This window comes from Simochromis diagramma, unplaced genomic scaffold, assembly GCF_900408965.1.
Source record: "Simochromis diagramma unplaced genomic scaffold, fSimDia1.1 OVJJ01000802.1, whole genome shotgun sequence".
Taxonomy (NCBI): domain Eukaryota; kingdom Metazoa; phylum Chordata; class Actinopteri; order Cichliformes; family Cichlidae; genus Simochromis; species Simochromis diagramma.
In genome coordinates this window covers 23,597,408-23,621,066 of record NW_024387492.1, presented here as the reverse complement: position 1 = coordinate 23,621,066, position 23,659 = coordinate 23,597,408, and the positions used below count along the sequence as shown (strand labels likewise).

Genomic DNA, 23,659 nt, shown 5'->3' with positions numbered 1-23,659 from the left:
GAAGTAAATTAGCTTACAGTGGTGCTGCATAACCCATATACCTCCCTACTTTATGCTGACGCTTTGACTTCTTTTACATGAGTTCATTAAAAGAACAAGCTGAGATTTGTGGCCACCTTTTTAATAACTAGATTATATGTTTAATATTACATATACCCCCCAATATTTCCAATCTCTCCAGTTCTGTTAATTATCAGTGAATCAGCCTTGCAAAAATACAACAAGCTCTGCTTTCCAAGTTCTTCTAAGTTAATCATTCAAAGACAGATAAACACAGCTTCATGTACAAATTTGATTAAGCTCTTAACCAAGACTAGCCCCGAGGTTTGACCCTGCCAAATTAGCTTATGGTAAAAGCTAACAAGTGAACGCTGAACTTTGGCCAACCTGAGCAAAACATTTTCTTCTTGTGGATTTTAAATGTCCTGGGTTTGTTTTTCAAAATTACAGGTGATAGCATGAAACTAACCCGTTAGCCTGGTCACACCAGAAAGATTGACACAACCCTCTGAAATTACTAGAGGCTTAAAACCCCCAAAAGTTGATTCTGTTCATCTGAACATAGCGTTTTCAGCGGGAGAAACATTGCGCCACTCATCCAGGTGACTTCTTCAGTTTCAACTGACTACAGATTTCCCCAACCTTATAAACAGTACCTTTCACAAGGACTGAAACTAGCCCACTAAATGAACAGAGGCTTAAAACCTATAGAAATGTGATGTGCTCTGGCAACTTGCTAGCTAGTGGACAAAGAAAGCATGAGCTGTTTAAGGTAGCTGCATTGCTAACTGCAAGTAAACTAGCCAGCTTGTCTGGTAACCAGAAAGTAAATGTGTACAGTCTAGTAAAAGAAACTGACTTCTCCCTCAGAAGTTCTTTTCTTAACATGCAACAGGTGCCAGAAGCAGCTTAGGTGAATGTTACACTAGTCTGTGTTACCTAGCAGGTGAAAAAAAAGAAAGAAACGATTTGCACCATTGAACGGAAGCAGCACCAATGAGAAAAATGGGACTTCCGGGGAGTGTTCCAGGTGTGGTTAACGAGCCGAAACTATGGATCGTTGTATCAGGTGACTACTGTGAAGGGGACGGTAGCTACATTTAAATCAGGTATGGGTTTTACTTTTATCACCCTAGTCTCTGAATTTTTTGGATAGCACCTCGTATACCTGAGCAGTAGAACAAGATAAACTAACTCAAAGATAATGTGAATAGACTGAGATAGACCACTGCTATGCACTTAAATTTGTTTTATCCCATTTTATCCAGTGAGATTCCTGGATTTGTTCATTATTTGCACCACATCGAAACCTTTTATCCTGCCAAATTAATCTGCAGTTGTTAATTTCATACAAACCAGGCCTTAGTCTTGGTGACAGAACTTTTAGAGGCAAAATTTAAAACCATCGTCCAGTCACAGATACCAGAACGCAGACAAACCCAAATCACAGGAGTCACATACCTGGTTCAAACCCTTCTAAATCCTGCAACTGGAGTGATGACACAGAGAGAGGAAAAGGGTTAAGGGTTTAAAAGGGTTCGGAAAGAGCGTTTGATCCACTTTTGTCGTGTAATGCAATTTTGTACCTGAGATGATGAACAGATTGCTGAAAACTTCATAACAAAAGTTGGATGGATGTCTGATTAAAAATAAAACATTACAAAACATGAGAGGTAATCTTTTTCAAAATACATGGACAATGACACCAAAGGAAAATATTACAGAAAGTATTAATACTTCAAGCAAAGAAAAAAGGGTGAAGCAAAGGCGGGGGACTGAGGACACCTCTTCTGGTGTCCCAGAACGTTCAGAACCATGAATGGCTTGAACCTTCTCCAGCTTGGATTTCAACAAATCTGCCAGTAGGATTTTATTAAATACCTATTAACAAAAAATTAACATATGAATGTTCTAACTGGAGCTTGATGCTTTGTTTCAGAAATTTCAAAACCATTACAACTTTAGTACTACTATATAACTGAAAATTTTTCATTTCAACACATTTTTACAGCCAAATGTAATTGTAACTTTTTAACTCAGATTTTTCAGGTGATAGATTTTGATAAAGTTTTTTAAAAATATATATTACAAGGTGTTTTCCTTTTCGTAGTTCGTTGCATCAAACCCATTTCATAATAAGTTGCATCTTTGGGCAGATCTTTACCTTGAAGAGTAAAACACTACATAGCAACCATTTTAGCAATGGCATCTTTGGTAAGACGCATCGGTGGTCTGAAGATGCCTTTTAATCTCACTGAGGTAAACTCAAGCATATGTTTAGGCTCAACCGGCACATGAGCTTGATGATCAAGTTGTTTAAGAACTACCATCCTATATGAAATGACAACAAAGTTGTGGCGCTTGTGTTGATTGAAGTGAAGGTCAAAACAGACCTTGAGCAACATCAGACACACATTGGAAGCGATAACTGTCACACATACAAGTGTCAGAAGCAATGGCACCTGCAATTCACTCGCCCATGGGTAAAGTTACTGGATGACAGTTTCTTATGCATGGCATGAGTGACAATCTGTGGCCAGCTCTGCGATGTGCCTGTCACGTTTGGTGGTTGGCACCTGAAAGGCAAGCTAGACAGTTACGTTCATCTGCACTTTATACAGAATAATGTGACTAGCTCTTCAGTTAATTGCATTGTTAACAGTTACATTACATGAAGACCTTATGCCTTCCAGTCAGATCTTTTTGCACCGTAAGAAGAACTGTTTAGGTTGGCACTCCATAAGTGAACAGAGTCCACAGAGGATGCATCAAGTTGGCTCGATGAACCATGATGCATTTAGTGCATGTTAGGCCCTTTAAATGGTAAATGGACTGGTTCTTATATAGCGCTTTTCTACTCATCTGAGCACTCAAAGCGCTGTAGAAAAATGTGTGCAGCTAATGCTTCTGGGGTTTCTTCTGTATAGTCAGATCTGAGGTACAACTCCAAGAAAAGATTGTTATGGGCCTTTGAGGTGTTTGACATTGGGCTGTAATCCATCTGGAAAGAGTTTTTAGTAGCACCATGAAGTCTGTCCTTCAGTCATGTCTTGTAGGAAAAAAAAAAAGAAAACCAAATGTCTTTCTAGTCCATCCCCAAGTGTTCAGTAAGAGGTAACTATTGGCCACACAACACCTTTGGACACAACCAGTACAGACCCACTGATATCTGATATACAACCAGGGATCATCACTCTATAGTTATGGTTAAACTCTGGAGGTTATTTCAGACTTGCCAGCTCTAACATTGTTGGACTGTCTCAAATTTCTTAGTGCCACTTACTCACGATTGACCACAGGTGAGGTTTTGGTCTTCTGTTCGCTCCCTGTTTTATAAAGGTCCAGCCGTAGCCGGCAGGAGCCCGGTATAACTGGCAGATAAGGTGTCATACAGGTTTACCACAAGTCATTTTATCTGTGCACTTGTGTCACTGATTGTTGAGATAGCCCAGTCGTCGGCAGAGTATTTCAAATATCTCGGCAATACAGAGAAGTATGGTGATTACGGTGAAGGTGTACATGGCACTGAGGAAGATGGTTTTCTCAAAGTGTTCAGGTACCATGCACTTTGTCACATTAAAAGCCTTTTCCAAAGCACTGGCATCACACATGTACAGTGGGTGAACCTGGGGAAAAAGAGAGAAATGTGAGGCACTGAAGCTTCCATTCTTATCTCAACTTCTAGGCACTGGCTGCTCAAACCTTACAACTCATGAAAACAGGAATTTGATCGGCATTATTGCCAATGTATCTACTCTGGCTGTACCTATTATGTGCCGGACCATTTAAAACAGTCAAAAAGTACAATTACTACATTTTCACACAGGAACAGATCCCATGATCAAAGTAAAGCTGCAAACTTCCCTGGTACGTCATGCCTAAAGAGACTTATCTTGTACTGTAATAAAGGTCAATTTACCAGGTAGCAAAATCTGACCTTTCTGCCATCATAATAATGACATTTATATACCAATATATTTGCATGGTGGGGCGGTCAGTAGCCTCACATCAAGAAGATCCCAAGTTCGATTCCATCATCTAGTCCATGAATGTGAATGGTTGTCTGTCTGCTGCCCTGCCTCGGGTGTGCCCTGCCTCGGGTGTGCCCTGCCTCGGGTGTGCCCTGCCTCGGGTGTGCCCTGCCTCGGGTGTGCCCTGCCTCGGGTGTGCCCTGCCTCGGGTGTGCCCTATGACAGCTGGGATAGGCTCCAATATCTTTTCTCATATCAGTGGATATCATCATCTGTCACAATATAAATCAAATCACTTTTTCTGTCAGGTTTAAAGGTTCCTATTCACTACATGTAAAGAGGATATTATTTGTTTTCTATCAGAAGACAAACATGATAAATAAACCTACATTCCTGAAGAGAAAAATTAATTGTAGTGTTTGCATGTCATGTTTGATTCATTTCTGACTTCTCAGAAGAGTCCAGTGTGCTGGTTTAAATTTGGGTATCAAATGTGAATTGAGTTTATTATTTGCCCAATAAATAATATAATTTTTAAATTTCTGAATTGGTTTTGGACAGATGTTTAAATGTTTTTATGTCAGATGGACTAATAGGTTTGTTTACATTGTAGGTATGTATAATAAATTTAAATCTTCATTCTAAACAGTTATAACTATTAAAATTGGGTATTAATACAAAATAAAATGTTAAAAAGAAAACTATATTCCAGACACAGTCACAGTTCTCATTGTTGCCATCCTTTGGTGTGAATATGGGTGAACATATGAATAAAAATATTTATCGTGTCACATTTCTCACCGACTGACCTGAAAGCCAAAGAGATGACTTTGTAGCCAGAAGGCGATGACTTCCAAAATGATGCGCAGGAGAACAGAAATGATGTAGAAGACTGTGTAGATGGGTCGCTCGAGGATCTCCTCCTGGTCTATGTTCTTACAGGCGGCATAAAGGTGGAATACTGCTCCAGGAACCAGGACTGTTACCAGCTGTAATGCCCAGAAGACCTGAAGAGGGGAGGAACAACGCAAGGGAAGTGAGAAAAGCTCATGGAAGTAAAGTTGATGGATTGAAGCAGGAAGAGGACTTCAACAAGAGCAGCAAGTCAAGGATGAAAATCGGGGGAAGGAGGAAAAAGGTTAAATAGGGATAGAAAGTTCAAGAACAATGTAAAAAGAACAAGTCCATTTATTGTGCATGACTTCAGACACTGCTTTTAAATTGGCCTTCCAGATGGTGGAAATCAGTGAAATATAGGATTTGTGTCTCTGGAAAAGCAGCAGGCGGGAATCTGGTCATTTGCAGTTCAATGTTTGCTGAAATGTTCTTTCCCAAATTGACTTTTCCACCAATACGGAAAAAAGCCGTTCATGCTGATAACCACCTGCGACCGTTTTCTGACTGCAAATGCTTTTTATTGGATTGGACACATCACCATCTGTCCCCAAACATGCCTCAGCTGGAATATTGGAAACTTCCCTGATTCACACATGACGCTGCATTCTTCAACAGAATTTATCCAAACTGATAATTCACAACTGCTTTTCTTCATTGTACACATGCAATTTCTCAGAACTCAAACTCAATATGATCTGTAATGGTATTCAACATTTACAGACATTTTGGGATATTTAGAATTGTTCGGAGGTTTTGTAGCATTTACTTCGTGTTAATAAAGGCTGATGGCACCTCTAAAAGCTCATTCTGCTTTGGTTTGTGACATCAGAGGGATGAAAGTTTGGATGACTCCTCCTACCTGCGGTGTTATGGGCCTAAACTGGTTGTAGCAGTAAAGGTTGAGTTCTCGGCGGTCAGGGTCGCAGCTGAAGTGCAGCGCCTCATTCCCATAGACGGCGAAGCCAAGGACGCCCAGGAAGAACATCCGCACGGAGCCGAAGAACAAGGTGTGGAACTGGCCTATCACTGTAGGAGGCCTGAGCTGGAACACACACACACACACACACACACACACACACAGGACAACACGTAAGCAGACAGACATATGTGCACACACGGGGGTATTTACATTGCCATAGAGGTTTTCATGACACACACACACACACACACATATAAAGAGGAAAAACATCTTTTGTCAGCCAGATAAAAGCAGCCGCTTTGGAGGCCCTGAGCTCTGAAGGCTAAAACAAAACCCACTGAGAGGAAACATTTCCCGTCTCATGTTTATCAGAAAAAGGGCCCAAATGGCACTCTCACAAAGCAGAGAGCCTCTTGGCTCACAAATATGTTGCTCAGCTACATAAAGACTGAAGCAAAACGAAGATTGACTTTAATTTTTTTTTTTTTTAATGTCTTTTCATTTTAAGCCACGGGAGGGACGTGTGTTAAGCACTGCTTCTCTCTAACTGTCAAAGCTTCGGTGAGGCAGGCTCCGGTTAGAGGAAGAGCCTTCCAATAAGTCTGAGAGATGTACTTACGCATCCTTCGTAGAAGTTTTTGATGTAATTTAAAGACATGGCTTGCTTCTCGGTGTTCCCCGTTTAATTGTAGGGCTGCTCTGGGCCCTCATGGCCTGTCTGCTGCCGGCTCTGGGTACAGGCCACCAACAGTAGGTCTACCAAATCTGCCACTGACCCTCTGCCTCTGCCCCGCTCTCTCTCTCTCTTGAAAGCCATGTCAGTGCATATTTTTGGCCTTTTATCCCTCCATCAATTGACTCGCTCAGTAGAAAGAGAGACAACAGAGACAGAGGGGCCAACAATGGGCCATGAGGGCATGTGCTCCCTGCATTATAATCCCTACAGAACTATGTCAGCGAAAAACACCCCCCTGTTCAACACAATGCAGAGAGAGATGGCAAACACGCAACTAAATACAAAGCACACAGTGCGCTAAAGAACCCGGGAGCTCCACGGGACCTCAGAACTTACACTTTCTAACGGTCATGCTCACGATCTGGAACTTTATTTTGAAAACCCACTGAGCTGTAACATTTTCACACACAGGCTGTTGTATTAATGAGATTAAATAGAATTATGGACTTTATAGAACTTAACTAAAGCATCATTTTTGGTTTCATAAAGTTGAAATGGACACATGATTAATCAGCTGTGAGAAAACATTTTGTCGAAAACAAGAGTGATGACAACACACCCTGCACTGTAAATACTTGTGGAAGAGCATTCACGGAGCGGCTGTGGTCCCAAATACAGTCCGATGAAGAGCCACGAGCGAGCCACACAGAAAGAAACCCGATCAAAGTTCAAATCCACCAAAACCAAAAGCGGACAAAGTGAAATAAAAGTCCACACACCAACCGTAATCCTGGCGGCGTGTTGTTCATTCCCCCCTCTTTTTTCCACTCACGGATCCTAAACTCATGCCAGCTGCGGGATTTTGCGGGACAGAGAGCGCAGTCAAGCCACACAGATAACCCTGCGCGACTTCCGGTCCCAGCTCTGAACACATCCAGAGGTGCACGGAGGGAACAGAGGGGTTAACAGAACACCTGAGGATTAGTCAGAAATATGAGTGAAATAACTGCGATTCAGAGCGAGTATATGAAAAATAAAACCACAAGAACCTCATAAAACACTTTGAATATGTCTGAAATACATCATTAAATAAAAACGGGCAAATATAAAAAGAAAAAATCTTTACAGAAAATTTTTCTAAATAAGTAAAATAAAAACCAAAAATAGAAAGAAAGAGCTAAAGAGCAATGCTTTATAAATAAAAACTGTATTTAGCATGATTAAAAAAATCTAAAATACGTTAAAAAGAATCAAACTAAGCTCTTCTTTATACACAAAGAGTGAAGCTTAAAAAGGCTAAATAAATATTTGGAGACTTTTTAATGCCGCATTGTCTTTTTGGCGATGTTGTGCTTTTAATTTGAAGGTCCGTTCTTGGAGTATCCGGCGTTACCCGTCCTAACTATGTGAGTTTTCCACAGCCAGGTGTGATACCTGGAGGAGGACGCTGTGCGTAAAAGCGCGTGAGCCGCTGTAGGTACCGGGCATGCGCAATACAAACATTCTAATAATAAAAAAAAAAAGCTCTGTATATAAACGTTTAAAAGATTTGAGAGATTTTAATAAACCTCCAGTAATTAATGTACCATGAAATAAGATATTAATATTGTTAATAATATTTATTTATTTTAACTCCAAACGTTCGACTCAGACTTTGTTTCTCAATAAAAACTGACAATGGACTTTAGTGGATTCTTCTTTCTTTTCTCCAGAACCACAAAAACAACACAAAAATTATGTGAAGGAAAATGTTTCATAAGAATAAATGGAATAAAAAATGTAGAAATAAATTTAGCTTTACTTTTACTCTGCTGAAGCTACTTTTCTGCCTGTGATGATGGTGGTGTGCCTCCTCAGTTTTAATACCTCCTGCGTCTCCATGTTTTATTCCAAATGCAAAGTCTCTCACTCAATATCGTCCTCTTTATGAGTAGCGCTGATATGTTTGTCGGCCTACTGCTGAAAGAAAAAGCAGGAACGCAGTGAAGGGGGTGTGGATGTGTTTCTTGGGAGGTCACTAGTGTTTCATGTTGTAGGTGTGTGGTGTATATCACGTTGTCAGTCATGTAGCTGAAGTTGTGTGTTTGCAGTGTTACATTGGTCAGGTCTCCAAGAGATTCAGTCGGACATCCTGGTCAAATATTAATGATAATCATCATCATCATCATAATAATAATAAATGTAGAGTGGACGGATGCTGAGATGAAACTGAATGTAACAAGAATCGATGGCGTGATTAACTCAAACACTGACATGGTTTTTGAGGTTAGGGGCGTTGATTCTCAAAGCACAGATCGTGTAATGATGTTTGTGGGAGCAGAGAGTGAGATGTAATGCTGAACCATCGCTCTGAGGGGAAGAGAGAAACCCGTCCACAGTCGACTGTGGCAGCAGACTGCAGGTTTCCTCTGCAGCAGAGAAGTTTGTCAGAACGACTGACAGCCCGCTTTCAGTGCTTTCCAGAGTTCTAACAGCAGACGCGCGTCCGCATCAGCCGCTGACCTCGTCGCTCACAGCCTTCACTGTGGAACTGGGACCTGCTGAGATCTGGGCGCTTTAGCTTCAGTCCAGAGGTGTTTGGTTACAGCTGCCGTGTTTTTGTGAAGACGAACAGATAATTCCTGGGTGACTGTTGGGAACAGAGATAATTTTACTCAGACAATCTCTTCCTGATTAAACATCGAAAGGTTAAGCACCAGGCTGACATCACCAGGTGTGCTCTCAGCTGATAAGAGTCATTCTAGAAGCTCATCAGGTCACCAGGTCAGCAAGGTCCCAGAAACCCCCAAATAAAAAATGACTTTTATTTCTACCTAATCTGAGCTGTGAATTGCAGCTTTAATGACAGCCTTAGCGACCACAGAGGTGCTGCTGGAATATGCCCTGAAAGTTTTGACCTGCTCTGCTTCCAAATTTGAACCCCTGGAAAATGAAGCCCAAAATGATGCCTCCATTGCAATCACAGTAATAATAATAATAATGGGACGCCGCTTGACTGTAGGTGCTGCTGGCTGCGTTTTTGTAACAGCTACAGAGAGCTGAGGAGGAATGACCTGCATCTTTAACAGTTTCTGCTCTTAAAAATGATCTCAGAGGAAAATAAGTCAGTCGATAAAAGGCTGGTTTCTAATTACACCCACGCGTAGTTTGTAATTATGCGAACCTGACATGAAAGCGATCAGACGACAGATTGGCTCTTTTAAAGAAAATCACATCGGATCAAATGACTCTGCAGCACTTCTGACTCGGCCATCTGTGGATGTGACAGACAAAGCTACGCTCAGCCGCCGAGAGCGAATTTTAAAGTGAATTTGTCCATTTGAATGATGGAACGCAGAGACGGCAGCCTTCAGCTGCAACCTCGCAGCTCCAGGACAGAAGTTAGAAAAGCGGCAGGAAGGATGGGAAAAACTTAAAGAAGTCACGGGTCATGTTCAGGGAATATCTCCTGATACACAGATCTGCTGTTTGTTCTTCCGCCAGCTTTCAACTTTTTAAAGCACTTCTGGAGACGAGCTGACCTCAGAGCTCTGTTCTGCCTGTGCACGAGCACAGGTAGAACAGAGCTTTGTTTTTTTTAAAATATGCAGCATAGGTCCGATGTCAAACGTTTTACACCTAAAAACACAAAATGCTTTTGACACGATTATAGATGACGCTGATGCTCTGACATAGTTCAGTGATGCTGTATACGCTTCCACCCACAGGAAGACCGGCTGCTTTCCCTTCTTTCTTTACATAAAGACTGGATGTAGGTTTTTGCCAAAGATGAGGTACAACATACCCGGATGTTTGTTAACCTCGTTCGTCGCCTATATGCGGCTTTTGATCTGTTGTCAGTGGGAACGTGACTCTGAAAGCAAATGAACAAATAAGATCATAAACAGCATCAACAGGCAGAGTGATTCATCACTCCTCTCTCAAATTCACCGCAGGCACTTCTCAACCGAGCTGCAGGTTCTGCTGGAGGGAAATTCAAAGAAGGAATCAAATCTGGAATGAAAAAACAAAAATCTGAACTCTGAATCTCCCCTCCTGCAATCACCGAGAGGATGAAGTGACCCCAGCATAGATGGAGGAAGGCTGAAACAAGGAAGAGGAAAATGGACAATTGATGATGAATAAAACCGAAGTGATGACGGGATGAAAGAGGAGAGAAGAGGTGGACGAGAAACTAAAGTCCGTGTAACCACCGGATATACATTGTTCTAAATCTGTGACATGTTCACTGCTTTACTGTTTCTTTTTCTTTGTGAGAAAAATGGAAAAAGAACTGAGGCTATCATCAAAAAGCTCAAACTGGGTGCGAGAAACATTTAAATGAAGCAAAGATAAAAACTGGACTGAATATAAAACATGTTTCAGTTTGGTCTTTTCCAGCCTGGCAGCTCGGTGAAATAAACCTGCTCTGAGCTGAGATTCTTATGAAATCAAAACAAACGAGATTAATATGAAGGAATATTTTTACTGAGGTGAATTAAAAACAGGCTTAAAAACTAAAATATTAAAATGATTCCGTTTGAGTGAAATCTGAGGCTGTCTGCACTAATGGATTTCATTTAAATTCCAGATCAACTTATTAGAAATAAAAAGATCAAACTCAAATTTCCAGGAAGAAATCCTTGGGGGGAAAATTTTCAAACGTAAAAAACCCGCTAAAATGATAAAAATGATAATGGAAGATTAAAACATGAGCCCTCAAACTTTCGGTCCCCCCCCCCCCCCCCAGGCTGCGGGTGTGAGAGAGGGGGGAGAGACAGCGGTGCCTCCCCCCTCTTTACGCGCGTCAGCTTCCTCTCTGCCTTCAGAAGCTTCTCGGAGGAGCAGCTATTGGAAAACTTTTCCGTCTCTCTGGTCGTTGGTGCCGGTGTGGACCCCCCTACACCCACACACCCCAACACCGTCACACACACACCCCTGCTGTCTCTGCGTCTTTACGCGCGAGCTTCCCTTTGCGCAAAAGCGGTCGACCCTCGTGTGGAGTGCTCCTCCGTGCGCACTCATGGATGACGAGTTCCTCTCGAACCTTCCCGCGGAGGCTCTGAGCCCCAACTCCACGGAGGTACCCGGCCCGTGGTCGTCCGCGGACGGCGCGGAGACCGTACACTTCGTGGTGCGCTGCGTGATGACCTCCGTGTATATTCTGATCATCGTCGTGGGTCTGCTGGGCAACATCACGCTGGTGAAGATCTTCATCACCAACAGCGCCATGAGGAGCGTGCCCAACATCTTCATCTCCAGCCTGGCGGCGGGAGACCTGCTGCTGCTGGTCACCTGCGTGCCCGTGGACGCCTTCCGCTACTTCTCCGAGGAGTGGGTGTTCGGAGAGGCGGCGTGCAAACTCATCCCCGTCATCCAGCTCACCTCGGTCGGGGTGTCGGTGTTCACGCTCACTGCGCTCAGCGCTGACAGGTAGGAGAATCATGGGGGCCAAAATCACAGAGCTACAGTGTTTTCTCGCGGTGACGGTGTGACACCAGCGGTGCCACTCTGGTCCTTCACGGCACTGCGTGAAACTGTTAAACTCAATGATTCAAATTTGAAGCAGTTTTTAGTGTCAAATGAAAAATGAGGAGGTTAAAATGAAAGCACCTGTTACAGCTGATAGTTTTACGGAGCATATAACGCCAGCAGGCTGAGCGGAAGGTGTAGCACGTTATTAAACATGTTCTGTTTCATGCTTGGTCGATATTTCAGAGGTAAGGTCGCACAGTCAGATTGAATCCATCACACTCACGGTTGAAGCTGGCAGAAAAACCACACACTGAACTTTTTAAATGTGATTCACAGGAGATGAAAACTGCCAGATTTGCTGATTGATTTAAAGCATGCGAGCTCTCTCAGACTTTGGCTTCAATGTCCTCACACCCCTGTAAGAACCCTGACAGCCGTCTATCGCCTCGCGGTCGTCTCCACTTTTAGGGCGGATCGGTCCGCCGGCTGTTGCAGGACTCTGTGCTCTGACTGTGATCGCACGGATGAGATGCAGCTCTCCAATGTAACCTGATTAGTGTGCAGCAGCTGAATGAATCTGAAAAAGCAGTGCACACTTTCTCAGTGTGGGAAAATATTAGTGAATCATCTAATTAGCCTGCGATGTTCAGCGATGATGTTCTGTGGGAGCAGACGTCATTAGATTAAACTGCTGTAAAATGACTGCATGTGAATGTGCCATTTATCTGGAACTGCAGACAAAGAGCCTCTGGAGCCTTGTGTGCATGAATGTAGCCGCTTTAAGCTGATTTGTGGCACAGCATTGATGAGTGTTAGATAATGTCCGAGAAATGAAGGAAACTCTGAGGATGAGAAAAAGCTTGGCAGGACTGCAGCGGAGAGGCGTGGAAGAGGCGCTCTTAACCTTTTAATGACTTTTAATGAGTTTCACCCTCAGCGAATGAAACTGTTTGACAAAGTGCAGAAAACCACTGTCAGCAGTTTAAAATCAGAGTTTCTCACTGAGACTTTCAGAAACTCTGAGGTATTGCAGATAAGCTTGGTGGGTGTGCTTGGCTGACTGGATCAATAATCAGTGACTGCTGTTTGACTTTTAAGGCCAGACGTTTTGTTATCTTTGATAATTCGGTGCTCTTCCTCCTTAAAACTCACAGTAATTGTGGTTTTACTGTAGAGCTGAATGTGACACAGACTCAGAGCAGCAGGTTCTCTCTCCAAGTTCCATCTCGTGACCTTGGCGTGTTGGAGATGTGGCATCGACCCACGTTAAGTCTCTCTCCAGACATTACAGGCAGCTCATGACTGATGCTGCTTCAGCGTTTAAAACCTGCAGTCTGGACCAGACTGAAGACATGTTGGTGGTTACTTATGTTTCTTTATATTAATTTAATATTATTACAAGATAATGATGAGATGAATACTTGGCTGCCTCAGAATCAGTTTCATATCATTCAATGTTTTCTTGAACTCATTCATTTTCTGCATGTTTCCATCTCCACTGTTGCACTCTGAGCTCCTTTCCCCTTTAATTTCTTTTCACCTTCATTTCTTCACTCCCTCTGTGGAATTAACCCAGCAGACTCAGACTCTGTGGGGTTTGTTGTAATTGAGTCAGACTTATTTTTAGGAAGTGTGGACGTTTCTGGGAGAGCCTTAGCTGTCAGTTCATCCAGTGTTTTTGAGTTTTTGGGCCTTCTCGTTGGGTCGTTTAAATTTCCTATATGAATCCGAGTTTGTTTAATGCTTAGAGTTTAATTCTTGATTTTTCCCTGTTTAGTTATCACACTTCCTGTTTTACTTTAGTTTTGCTTCGGCTCGTCTTCTGTGATTCAGTTCAGCTGTGTTTCGTTTTTCCACTAGTCTCCACTTCCCTGATTGGCCCTCTGTGTGTACACAGTCGCTGGCTGTTCTCCTGGTTTCCAGCCCTCATGTATTTTCAAGTTTAAGGTTTCAGTTAATTTACAGTTTTTGAACTTTATGTTTGACTGTTTGGATATTTTAAAAATTCATTTACTGACTTGCTTTAAGTTAACCTGTTTGCCTGCTTGAGTCTGCATTTGGTCCTTCTCTCTGCAAAACGTGATGTGACTGATATATTAATGGTGATGATATTGGCTGATATTAACTGTTTGCAGACACTACATTGATAATTGCTGATAAGCGACAGTAAAAAGTAAAGAAGAGATGCTGAAACATCCTTCAGCCATGACGCTGACGTTTCCTAAAATGCTTGAGACACGACCAAAACACGGACCTTAAACTGGATTAATAAATTTTCTCATAAATAACTACACATAACAAATGTGAAGGAAATCTTTTGGTTGACATATTCGACTTTCGTGGGCAATCGTGGTTCAGGGGGTTGGGAAGCTCATTTTGTCATCGGAAGGTTGCTGGTTCGATCCCCATCTCTGTCTGTCTGTCTTGGTCGTTGTGTCCTTGGGTAAGACGCTTCACCTACTGGTGTTGACCAGAGGGGCCGATGGTGCGACATGGCAGCCTCGCTTCTGTCAGTCTGCCCCAGGGCAGCTGTGGCCACAACTGTAGCTTGCCTCCACCAGTGTGTGAATGAATGGTGGAATTATAATGTAAAGTGCTTTCAGGGTCTTGAAAAGTGCTATATAAATGCAATCCATTATTATTATTAAATCAGCCAGTACCTTCAGACTCAGCTGGGCTATAAGTTTTTGTGTATTCTTGATGGTTTGCTATACGATAAGGACTCTGGGATGTTTGGGCAGTCTTCAGCTGCTGGCAGAGCTGGCTCAGATCACAGTGAAGCTTGCAGCAGTGAGGATCCACACACACAGAAACAGCTCTGCCCCTCACAGCGGTTCATTCTGGACATTAAATATGAATGACCACTGACACCTTTAAGGTCCGAGCCCAGCCTGTTATTCAGGTCTATGCACAGGTGTGTGTGGGTTGTACATGTTTAGTGTGATTTATAAGGAGGAGGAGAGACAGGGATGAGCAGCAGCTGACAAGAAGGAATCAGAAAAGTCTGGTTAAAAAGCTGAATGTGGTGGAAAGATGAGGTGAGAGAGAGCGTAGAAGGAAATGAGATCGAGGTCATCAGAAACAGCCAGAGTGTGGGTTTATTCCCACACATATTCTTCCCACTCGACATCATGCACATTTACACCACGTTGAACATTTCTTATGTTTGCCATTCATAAAAATTTAACCAGCAAAGGTTAAGTGCATTGTGCCGCATTAAATTTTAATCAGGTAACAACACGACATAGAGCCAGAGCGCACAGCGTCTGTCATGTGGAGCGATTTCATGTAAGATGTCAGGCTTCACGCTGAGATGTTTGGAAGTATTGTGGGTTCAAGCATAAGCTGTAAGTGTGGGTTTAGTTAACAGGTTAACAACACAACCCACCAGCTTCATCCCTCCTGCAGGTGGAGTCATGGAATGGTTTGCATCAGGACCATCAGGAGCAGCAGCAACATTACTGCTGGACTGAGATTGGTGAGTGTGGAGAACACCAGAGTGCAGCGAACTCATCTCCGTGTTCAGGAAACCCGTTTGAGATGACCTGCAACACAATGTGTTATCCTGCAGGGAGCAGCCATCACTGTGGTCATACAGGGAGGGGCGTGGTGACTGACAACACTCAGGCGGGCGGTGGTGTTTAAATGATGCTCAGCTGTAAAAGTCTCAGTGACTCCATCCCACCACCATCAGCCGGAACGACCGATCCAAGGCAGAATGGATCCACACTGTTTACACCTGACCCTACCTTCCGATCACGACAGCAGAAATGGAGGCTCATCAGACCAACATTACTCCGGTCTTGTGTTGTTCAGTTTCCTGCTCTTAGGTGACAGCAGTGACACCTGGTGTGGTCTTCTGCCGCTTTGACGTCTGACATGTTGTGCATTCACAGATGCTCTTCTGCATACGTTGGTCTTAACAAGTGTTTTTGAGTTCCCTCTTCCTTCCTATCAGCTCGCAGCAGTCTGGCCATTCTCCTCCAACCTTAGACTTCAGTTTCTTTTTTTCCTCTTTCTGCTGCTGGGTCTGAACAGGTCACCTGTATGTGCCAGAATACACTGATTTGCTGCCATCCTATTGGCTGATTAGATATTTGCACTAATGAGCAGGTGAACAGGTGTAGGTAATGAAGCGTATAAAGGCTGCGTTACATGGGTGGAGGCTAGGGTTCAGGTGTGTTGGATTTGGCTCTCACTCACCGTGTGTGTCACAGTGTGCAGAGGCAAATTGTGTGGAGTGCGAATAGTGGACCCAGGTGCAGACAAACCAAAGCATAGAAACAAACTTAATGGGAACTAATGGAACTTAAAACAAGCCGTTTATTGTAGGCTGGACAAAGGTACAAAGCAAAAGGCAAAGACAAGACTAACAATAAACTAAACTGGGTGAGCTAAATAAAAAAAAAAAACCAAAACAAGAACATGAACCTAGAACCTGATATGAGAAAACTGAACCATAAGGACGTCACATGAATTCATGACCTGGAAACGAAGCAGACAATCTGACAAGGAATGACTGAAAACACACAGACTAAATACACACAGGAGGTGATCAGGGGAAGTGGAAACACATGGGGAAACAGCTGAGGCTAATCTGACATAAGGAGACAAAGGAAGCAAAGCCGACTACACCGACATAGGACACATACTTTCAAAAAACAGCATGGAATGATGTAGGCATGATAACACAAGCTGGAAGAAAAGAAACATGACACACTAACAAAGAAGACCTAAGTGAAGGATAACTAGACTAGACTTAAGGCAACCAAATGTTAATCCTATTACTTACCGTATTTCAAGGAATAACTTAAGAACTCAAAATGTAAACTGAAAACGCTGGGTCAGAGTCCCAGGATTATGACAGTGTGTTTGCTTTGTGTTGGGAAAACTGGGTCAGCTGCAGGAACAGATTATGGTTGGGGGTCAAACACTCCTTGGCTCGCTGGAAGAGCCGGGAGTGAATGGTGATCAGGTACTGAAGGTTTGGACAAACTCATGCCACAGGAATGAAAACAGGCTCTTGAGATCTAGACTGGAAAATCTGCTGAGAGCTACAGTTTACTTGGATTCCATAAAATAAATGTAAAAATCTGCTGTCACATAAGCAGGAGCACTGCTTTTAAGAGAAGAAGAAGAAGAATAGCTCTTTATTGTCATTGTTACAAAAACAATGAAAGGCAGTTTGGCATCTCTCCATGTGTCTGAAGTACACAGTAGCATAAGTATTTACACAATAACACAGACAAATTTACATTTACACAAGAAAGATATGTACAAGTTATACATTGTTGTGAAATCAGTTTCACCCCGGTTCTTTTATTCGTCGAAACTTTCAGAGACGGCACCGGAACTCAGTAGTTATTTCACAAAACCTTTATTCATCTTCATTTAAGCATGCACTTCTAGAAGGGAAGACGAGGCCGGTGTGTCCCTCTGCAAAAATCTTCACCCCTTTGTTAGTTACAGCCAGCTTTATAGAGGCGTCCCCATCATAAAACCCCCCCACGGTGTGCTGCAAACTGTGTCTGTGTCTATGTGCACGAGCACATGAATGCCTACATGTGCGCGTTCCCACGTGTCTATGTGAGTGCTCGTGTGTGACTGTGTACGCATACCTGTGTGTATGTGTGAGTGCACATGAGTGAGTGTGCGTGTGGATGTGTGTGCGTAACAGTTAAAGCACTGTGGGTGTGTGTCTCTATGTACGTGACTCCCTGCCGGTCATAAAAGTCCATCTCCCTTCCAGACCACAGTTATCCAGTTACAAATGTTGAGACCCCCACCCAAACATTCTCTGGGGAATTTCCACTCAGCATTAACTCCTCTCTGTTTTACTTTCACAGTTCAAGTGGGGGAGGGGTCTCCTACAATCTACTCCTAAGTGCACGACACAGTGAGGCCTTTATTATATTGAGGGCAGTGTCAGTGTCTCTACAATAGTTCTACATTCTATGTTAACACATTTCTAAACTCTAAAATAAGCTAAACATTCCTACAACATACACCTGCATACATACGGATACGCCCATGCATACATACACGCACGTACATACATATATGCATGCGTACATACGTACACACACATATTTCCACATACACGCTTACATGCCATTCGAGGAGCAGGTGCACTGTGAGGTGCAGTGTGATCAGTGATATTGCACATCGAGTGTGTGTGGGGGGGTGATATTGCACATTGAGGCGGGGGGTGCTGTTGCAACTATAATAAATAGCAGTATAATAAATACAGTTTAAAGAGGTAGGGATGTTGGTTGCATTAAAGTATACATAGAAATACAGTTTATAAATAAAGTGTAATGTCCATGTGTGTTGGCAGTGCAGTTGAGGGTGGAGGTAGGGCAGTTGAACCAGAGTGTGCAACAGTAAGTCAGAAGGCTCTCGATGGTGGAGTGGTAGAAGTTTACTAGCAGTCTCTGGGGTAACTGGGCCTGACGCAGTTTCCTGAGAAAGTACAGCCTTTGTTGTGCTTTCCCTACCTGGTGGGAAATGTTTGTGGACCAGGTAATGTCGGCCGAGATGTGGACTCCGAGGAACTTAAAGTTTTCTAGAGTGCTCAGATCGCTTTGTTCTTCTGAAGTCCTTGGTCTTGGCTGTATTCAGATGCAGGTTGTTGTTTTCACACCATTGCTTCAGATGCTGAACCTCCTCTCTGTAGGCTGATTCATTGTTGTTGTCAAACAGTCATGGGTGAAAAGTGAGTATAAGAGGGGACTGAGGACACACCCCTGTGGGACACCTACGTTCAGAGTGAGGGTGGAGGAGGTGTGCGCTCCCATTCTGACGTCCTGGGGTCTGTTGCTCAGGAAGTCCAAGTCCAGCTGCACAGTGAGCTGCTGAGTCCTAAGTTGCTTAGTTTATTAACCAGTTTGTGGGATTGAACTGTATTGAAGGCAGAGCTGAAATCCACAAACAGCATTCTCACATAGGTGTTACTACTGTCTAGATGTGTGAGGGTTGAGTGAAGAGCTGTTATTATGGCGTCCTCTGTCGACCTGTTTGCCCTGTATGCAAACTATAGATCGAGGTTTGCAGGGATGGCAGCTTTAATGTGTGTCATGATGAGTTGCTTTAAAGCCCGGCTGTCAGCAGCTCTGCAGTGTGATGAGATATTAGACAAATGCAAACAGCTGAGCAAACAGAGCTGGCCTTCTGAAGTTCTCAAAAGCATTTCCATTTTCATCGATAAATACTTAAGCAGTAGCTACTACACCACCTCCTCTCCCTGTAAATCCTGTCGTGGCTGTCCTCTGACGGGTGGAGCTATGCGGCTGCTGTCCCTGCGCTTCAGAGGAGAACAACTTTTGAATTTATGCTCTCAGCAACGTATATGTGTGTGTGTGTGTGGTGGATCATAAATTAATTTGATTAGTTTTGAAGTTGTACATCTCTGTTCCTTACATTTCATGTCATGCCCTTATTAATGTTTTATTTGTTGCTTTGACTGTTTTCAAATAGAATATGCAGTGGGAATATAGAGGGAGATAAGTAGTGAAAGCTTTGCCTGGGTTGATTGTGCGTCGATCCATTGTTAATGCCTCAGGGCTCCAGTAGGTGGGTTCGCGCGCTTCCTCCTTCACTCAATACAGACGAGTGAGAGTGAGAGCTGCGTGTCTGTGCCGTTCTTTCACCTCTCCTCACTATTTCCCCTGTTTAAGGTAACTGTCATGCACAAATCTGTATAAATGTGTGTTACTGTTGATTATTACATTGTTATCATTGTTCATTGTAGCGGAAGATGTGAATTGCGGACTATTTTGCTGAGAAGTTCCAGTTAATCTCTGTTGCTGCGTATGCTAGTTTTCGCTATTACTCCGCCATATTGTGTGAAGATTTTTCTGTTACTATCTGTATAAGTTAACTACTGAAAGACATGCAGTACTTAAAGTATTATTTCATTGCTGTGGAAAGTTAGTGACTGTGTCAGCTAACATGTGCGAGTTAAAAAGATGTTTTTGTCTAATGCTACAGTTCATGTTATCTAAAGTATTCTCATCAGCTAATGCAGCGAACAATAGTGACTTAGTTTGGATACAGTTGTCCTGAGACTGAGTGCATCCATAAGAATATTGTTTTGGTTGTATTGCTTCTGAAACTCAATACAGACGAGTGAGAGTGAGAGCTGCGTGTCTGTGCCGTTCTTTCACCTCTCCTCACTATTTCCCCTGTTTAAGGGCACAACATTTGGAGGCACCGCTGGGATGATTGATTCGAGGACCATCCCTGACCTGTAAGAGAAATCCTCTCGTTGATCATCCCCCCCCAGACGACCCAGGTATCAGAAAGGAGCATAGTAAAGCAGCAGAGACATCGCTAGACCTACGTTGGTATCTGTATCCTGAAGTGAAAAAGTGGCCACTAGGGGGCAGTAAAAGCCAACTAAGTCTGATCATTTCTCAACTGACTGCTTGTGCTAACTCCTCTGACAACATGGAGTCTGAATTAGAAAAGCTACAGCTGGAGATTAAAGGAACACTGTATCAACTGACTTTAGAGCAGCTGACTAAATTATGTGATGTACTTCAAATCTCAGGACCAGGAAAAGAGTTTGTGATTAATAGAACGCGCAGTCAGCTAGTCTCGCATTTAGTTAAGTACCTTGAACGCACCGAGCTGGCTACCCGAGAGGATGAAGGTATGTCAGAACTTCTTAATGTCCAGGACATTATAAGTGACATACAAATGGATAAAAAACAAGGTGTGAATGAAACAGTGGATCCAGCTGTTCAGGACCAGGAAAGTAGCCAGGAGGAGATAGAGACATTAAGACTGCTCTTATAACAAAAAGAGGGTGAAATGCATGACTTGATGAGGAATAGCATGAATCCTGCCTTAAGTCCTCGCACCCCAGTGAGAAACATTGTTCCAACAGCACCAAACAGTTCCATGTGGCGCAAAGATTTTAAGATATCAGGCCAAATAGGAGAGCCGGGGCAAAAAGACAGGCTGACATTCTCCAGTCTGGCCAGACAAATTGAAAGCGGGATCAATAGAGGCTACCCAGAATCAGAAATCACTGATGCTGTAATTCGTGCTATCACGCCAGGCTTGCAGCTAAGGAGTTATCTTGAAGGAAAAGAAAACCTCACATTACCTGCTCTTAGGAGAATCCTCAGGTCTCATTACCAGGAGAAAGGTGCCACAGAGTTATACAAACAACTTACCTCTGAGGTTCAGAGTAGTAAAGAGACACCCCAAAATTTCTTGATCAGGACAATGGACTTGAGACAGAAAATCCTGTTTGCTTCTCAGGAAGTTGAGTCCAGTCTGAAGTATGATCCAGCACTAGTCCAGAGCCTTTTTATGCATACTGTCCTGACTGGTCTTCAGAATGACAATATTAAAAGTGACCTGCAACCTTACCTCCTGCAAACAAATACTTCAGATGAGTTGTTGCTCGAGAAGGTAAATATTGCAGTCGCAAATGAAAAGGAAAGACAGGACAAAAAGAAACATGCCGCTCCATCACGAGTAACAGCTGTAAATACTGTCCAGTCTAATGATTCCCCAGTGGGAAAGAGAAGCACAGCTCAAGAGAAACCAGCCCCTCCACCCCCTGATCTTCTAACAGAAATAAAGGAAATGCGTGCTGACATGGTGCTGCTGAAAGACTTGAGGGCTGAAGTTTCCCAAATCAGAGAAACCATTCAAAAGACAACCCCAGCACCTCAGCAGCCTTTCCCCATTAAGGCTGAACAAAACTGCATGCCATTTTACCACCAGCACCCTCCTGCAGCAGCACAGGAATACCACTCAGCATATGGACCTGGGCATGTGCATGGGACAGCACAGTTTCAACAAAGATTCGCACCACAGCGATATTATCCCTCACCAAGTCACCGTCCCAGATGTTTTGCATGTGTGCAGGCAGGTGAGGCATATTGCCAGCATTGTTTTAGGTGTGGGAGTAGTGAGCATTTCCGTGCAGGTTGTAAAGCACCTAGACTGACAAAATCAGATAAAGGGAGCCCTTTAAACTAAGGGAGGTTGCTCCCACGGGACATGGGGCAACCGACAGCATTGAAAAGTCCCAATATTGTGCTAACTGTGAGGGAAAGGAAGAGAGTATGAAGTTAAAATGTTGTTCTGTTTGTAAAATAACATTGTACTGCTCAAAAGACTGTCAAGAGACACACTGGTCTGTGCACAGAAGGTACTGTAAGCCACATACATGTTCATCTATTAAGAAACAGGAGACACAGTCAAGTTGCAAACCAAAGTGTAGGAAAAGAAGTAATCCAGTGAAGATGCCTACTGTAAAAGAGCTTGTAGGAGAGAAATGTCTCATTCAGTGCTTTCTGCACAACCAAAGAATCCAGGCACTTTGGGACACAGGTTCACAAATTTGTGCTGTAGATGCGGCCTGGAAACAGACCCATTTGCCTGATGTCCAACTAAGAGATATAGCAGAACTAGTAGACCCACTTGAACCACTGCAACTTGAAGCAGCCAATGGGACGGAAATACCATATATTGGTTGGCTCGAGGTAAGCTTCAGACTTACTGCTAATGATAAAGATCTGCTAATACCTGTGTTAGTGTTAAAAGGCAACCAACAGTCATACCCCATAATTGGCTTCAATGTGATTTCACACCTAGTTGCAAACAGAGTACAGGATAAGACAAACAATAAGAATAAAGAGAAACTCATGAAAACAGTAAAAGTAGCTTTTCCTCACCTCAGAAAGAGTAGGGCAAGAGCTTTTGTTAATGCAGTGACAGTGGGACAGCCATGTGAGCACAGTGTAAGAACAACAAATGAGAGAGTTGAAGTGCCTAAACACAGCTCCCTCCAAATCGAGTGTCGAGTGCAAGCCCCACCTTTCAAAGAAGATAGAACCCTGATCTTCGAGCCTCATGAGAACCCACAGTGGCCTGAAGGACTCGAGTTCTGTGATACCCTTGTTTTAGTAAAGACTGGTATGACACCAAAAATTGTCATTAGTGTACAAAATCCCACCAGCCATGACATCACACTGCCAAGTAGGACTGTTATTGGAACTGTGCAGTCTGTTGCATCAATATATCCTGCTAATGTATTCAAAACTGACTGCCTCCCTACTGCATCAGTCCGTCCCATCCAGGCTAAGAGCTCAGGTGAGAACACACCTAAAAGTGAACAATGGGACCCACCTGTCGACTTGACTCACCTGAATGACCACCAGAGACAAGCTGTTAGTCAGATGTTAAGAGAAGAGTCAGAGTCATTCTCTAAATCTGATGATGACATAGGCTGTGTTGAAAACTTGCAAATGAACATTTCGTTGAAAGATAATGAGCCAGTCACACGGACTTATCTCTCTGTACCAAAACCCTTGTATCAGGAAATGAAAAACTACCTACAGGACCTAATAGCTCAGGGGTGGGTGGAAAAATCAAACTCATCTTACTCCTCTCCGGTAGTCTGTGTAAGAAAAAAAGACGGTACGCTGCGCTTGTGTATTGACTACCGAGAGCTGAATAGGAAGACTCACCCAGACCGCCACCCCATTCCCAGAGTACAAGACATCATGGACAACTTAGGTGGCAACACTCTCTTTTCTCTACTGGACCAGGGTAAAGCATACCACCAGGGGTTCATGGGCAAAGACAGTAAACACCTAACAGCTTTTGTGACCCCCTGGGGCCTGTATGAGTGGGTCAGAATCCCATTTGGACTGATGAATGCTCCGGCAGCATTCCAACGCTGCATGGAGGAGTGCTTAGAAGGGTTAAGGGATGAAA

The 23,659-nt window shown here is 43.3% G+C and overlaps 2 protein-coding genes across 3 annotated transcripts in view; one reads left to right on the top strand and one right to left on the bottom strand.

The window, feature by feature from the left end:
* Positions 1 to 1,255: 1,255 nt before the first annotated feature.
* gje1 (gap junction protein epsilon 1) lies at positions 1,256 to 7,560 on the bottom strand. Of its 2 annotated transcripts, none has more exons than XM_040018333.1 (4): positions 7,083 to 7,560; positions 5,728 to 5,910; positions 4,781 to 4,978; positions 1,256 to 3,626 (listed from the first exon to the last, which is right to left on the bottom strand). In XM_040018333.1, the coding sequence occupies exons 1-4, from the start codon at positions 7,110 to 7,112 to the stop codon at positions 3,429 to 3,431; spliced, it is 609 nt and encodes a 202-aa protein (XP_039874267.1). In that variant the 5' UTR covers positions 7,113 to 7,560; the 3' UTR covers positions 1,256 to 3,428. The 2 variants fall into 2 exon arrangements, with proteins under 2 accessions (XP_039874267.1, XP_039874266.1); XM_040018332.1 differs by having other exon boundaries at positions 7,243 to 7,560.
* Positions 7,561 to 9,214: 1,654 nt separating this feature from the next.
* Positions 9,215 to 23,659, top strand: part of nmbr (neuromedin B receptor) — an 81,670-nt gene continuing 67,225 nt past the window's right edge. The window contains exon 1 of the mRNA XM_040017679.1: positions 9,215 to 11,875. Coding sequence (XP_039873613.1) covers positions 11,154 to 11,875 — 722 coding nt within the window. The 5' untranslated portion in view covers positions 9,215 to 11,153. The remainder of the gene's footprint in view (positions 11,876 to 23,659) is intronic.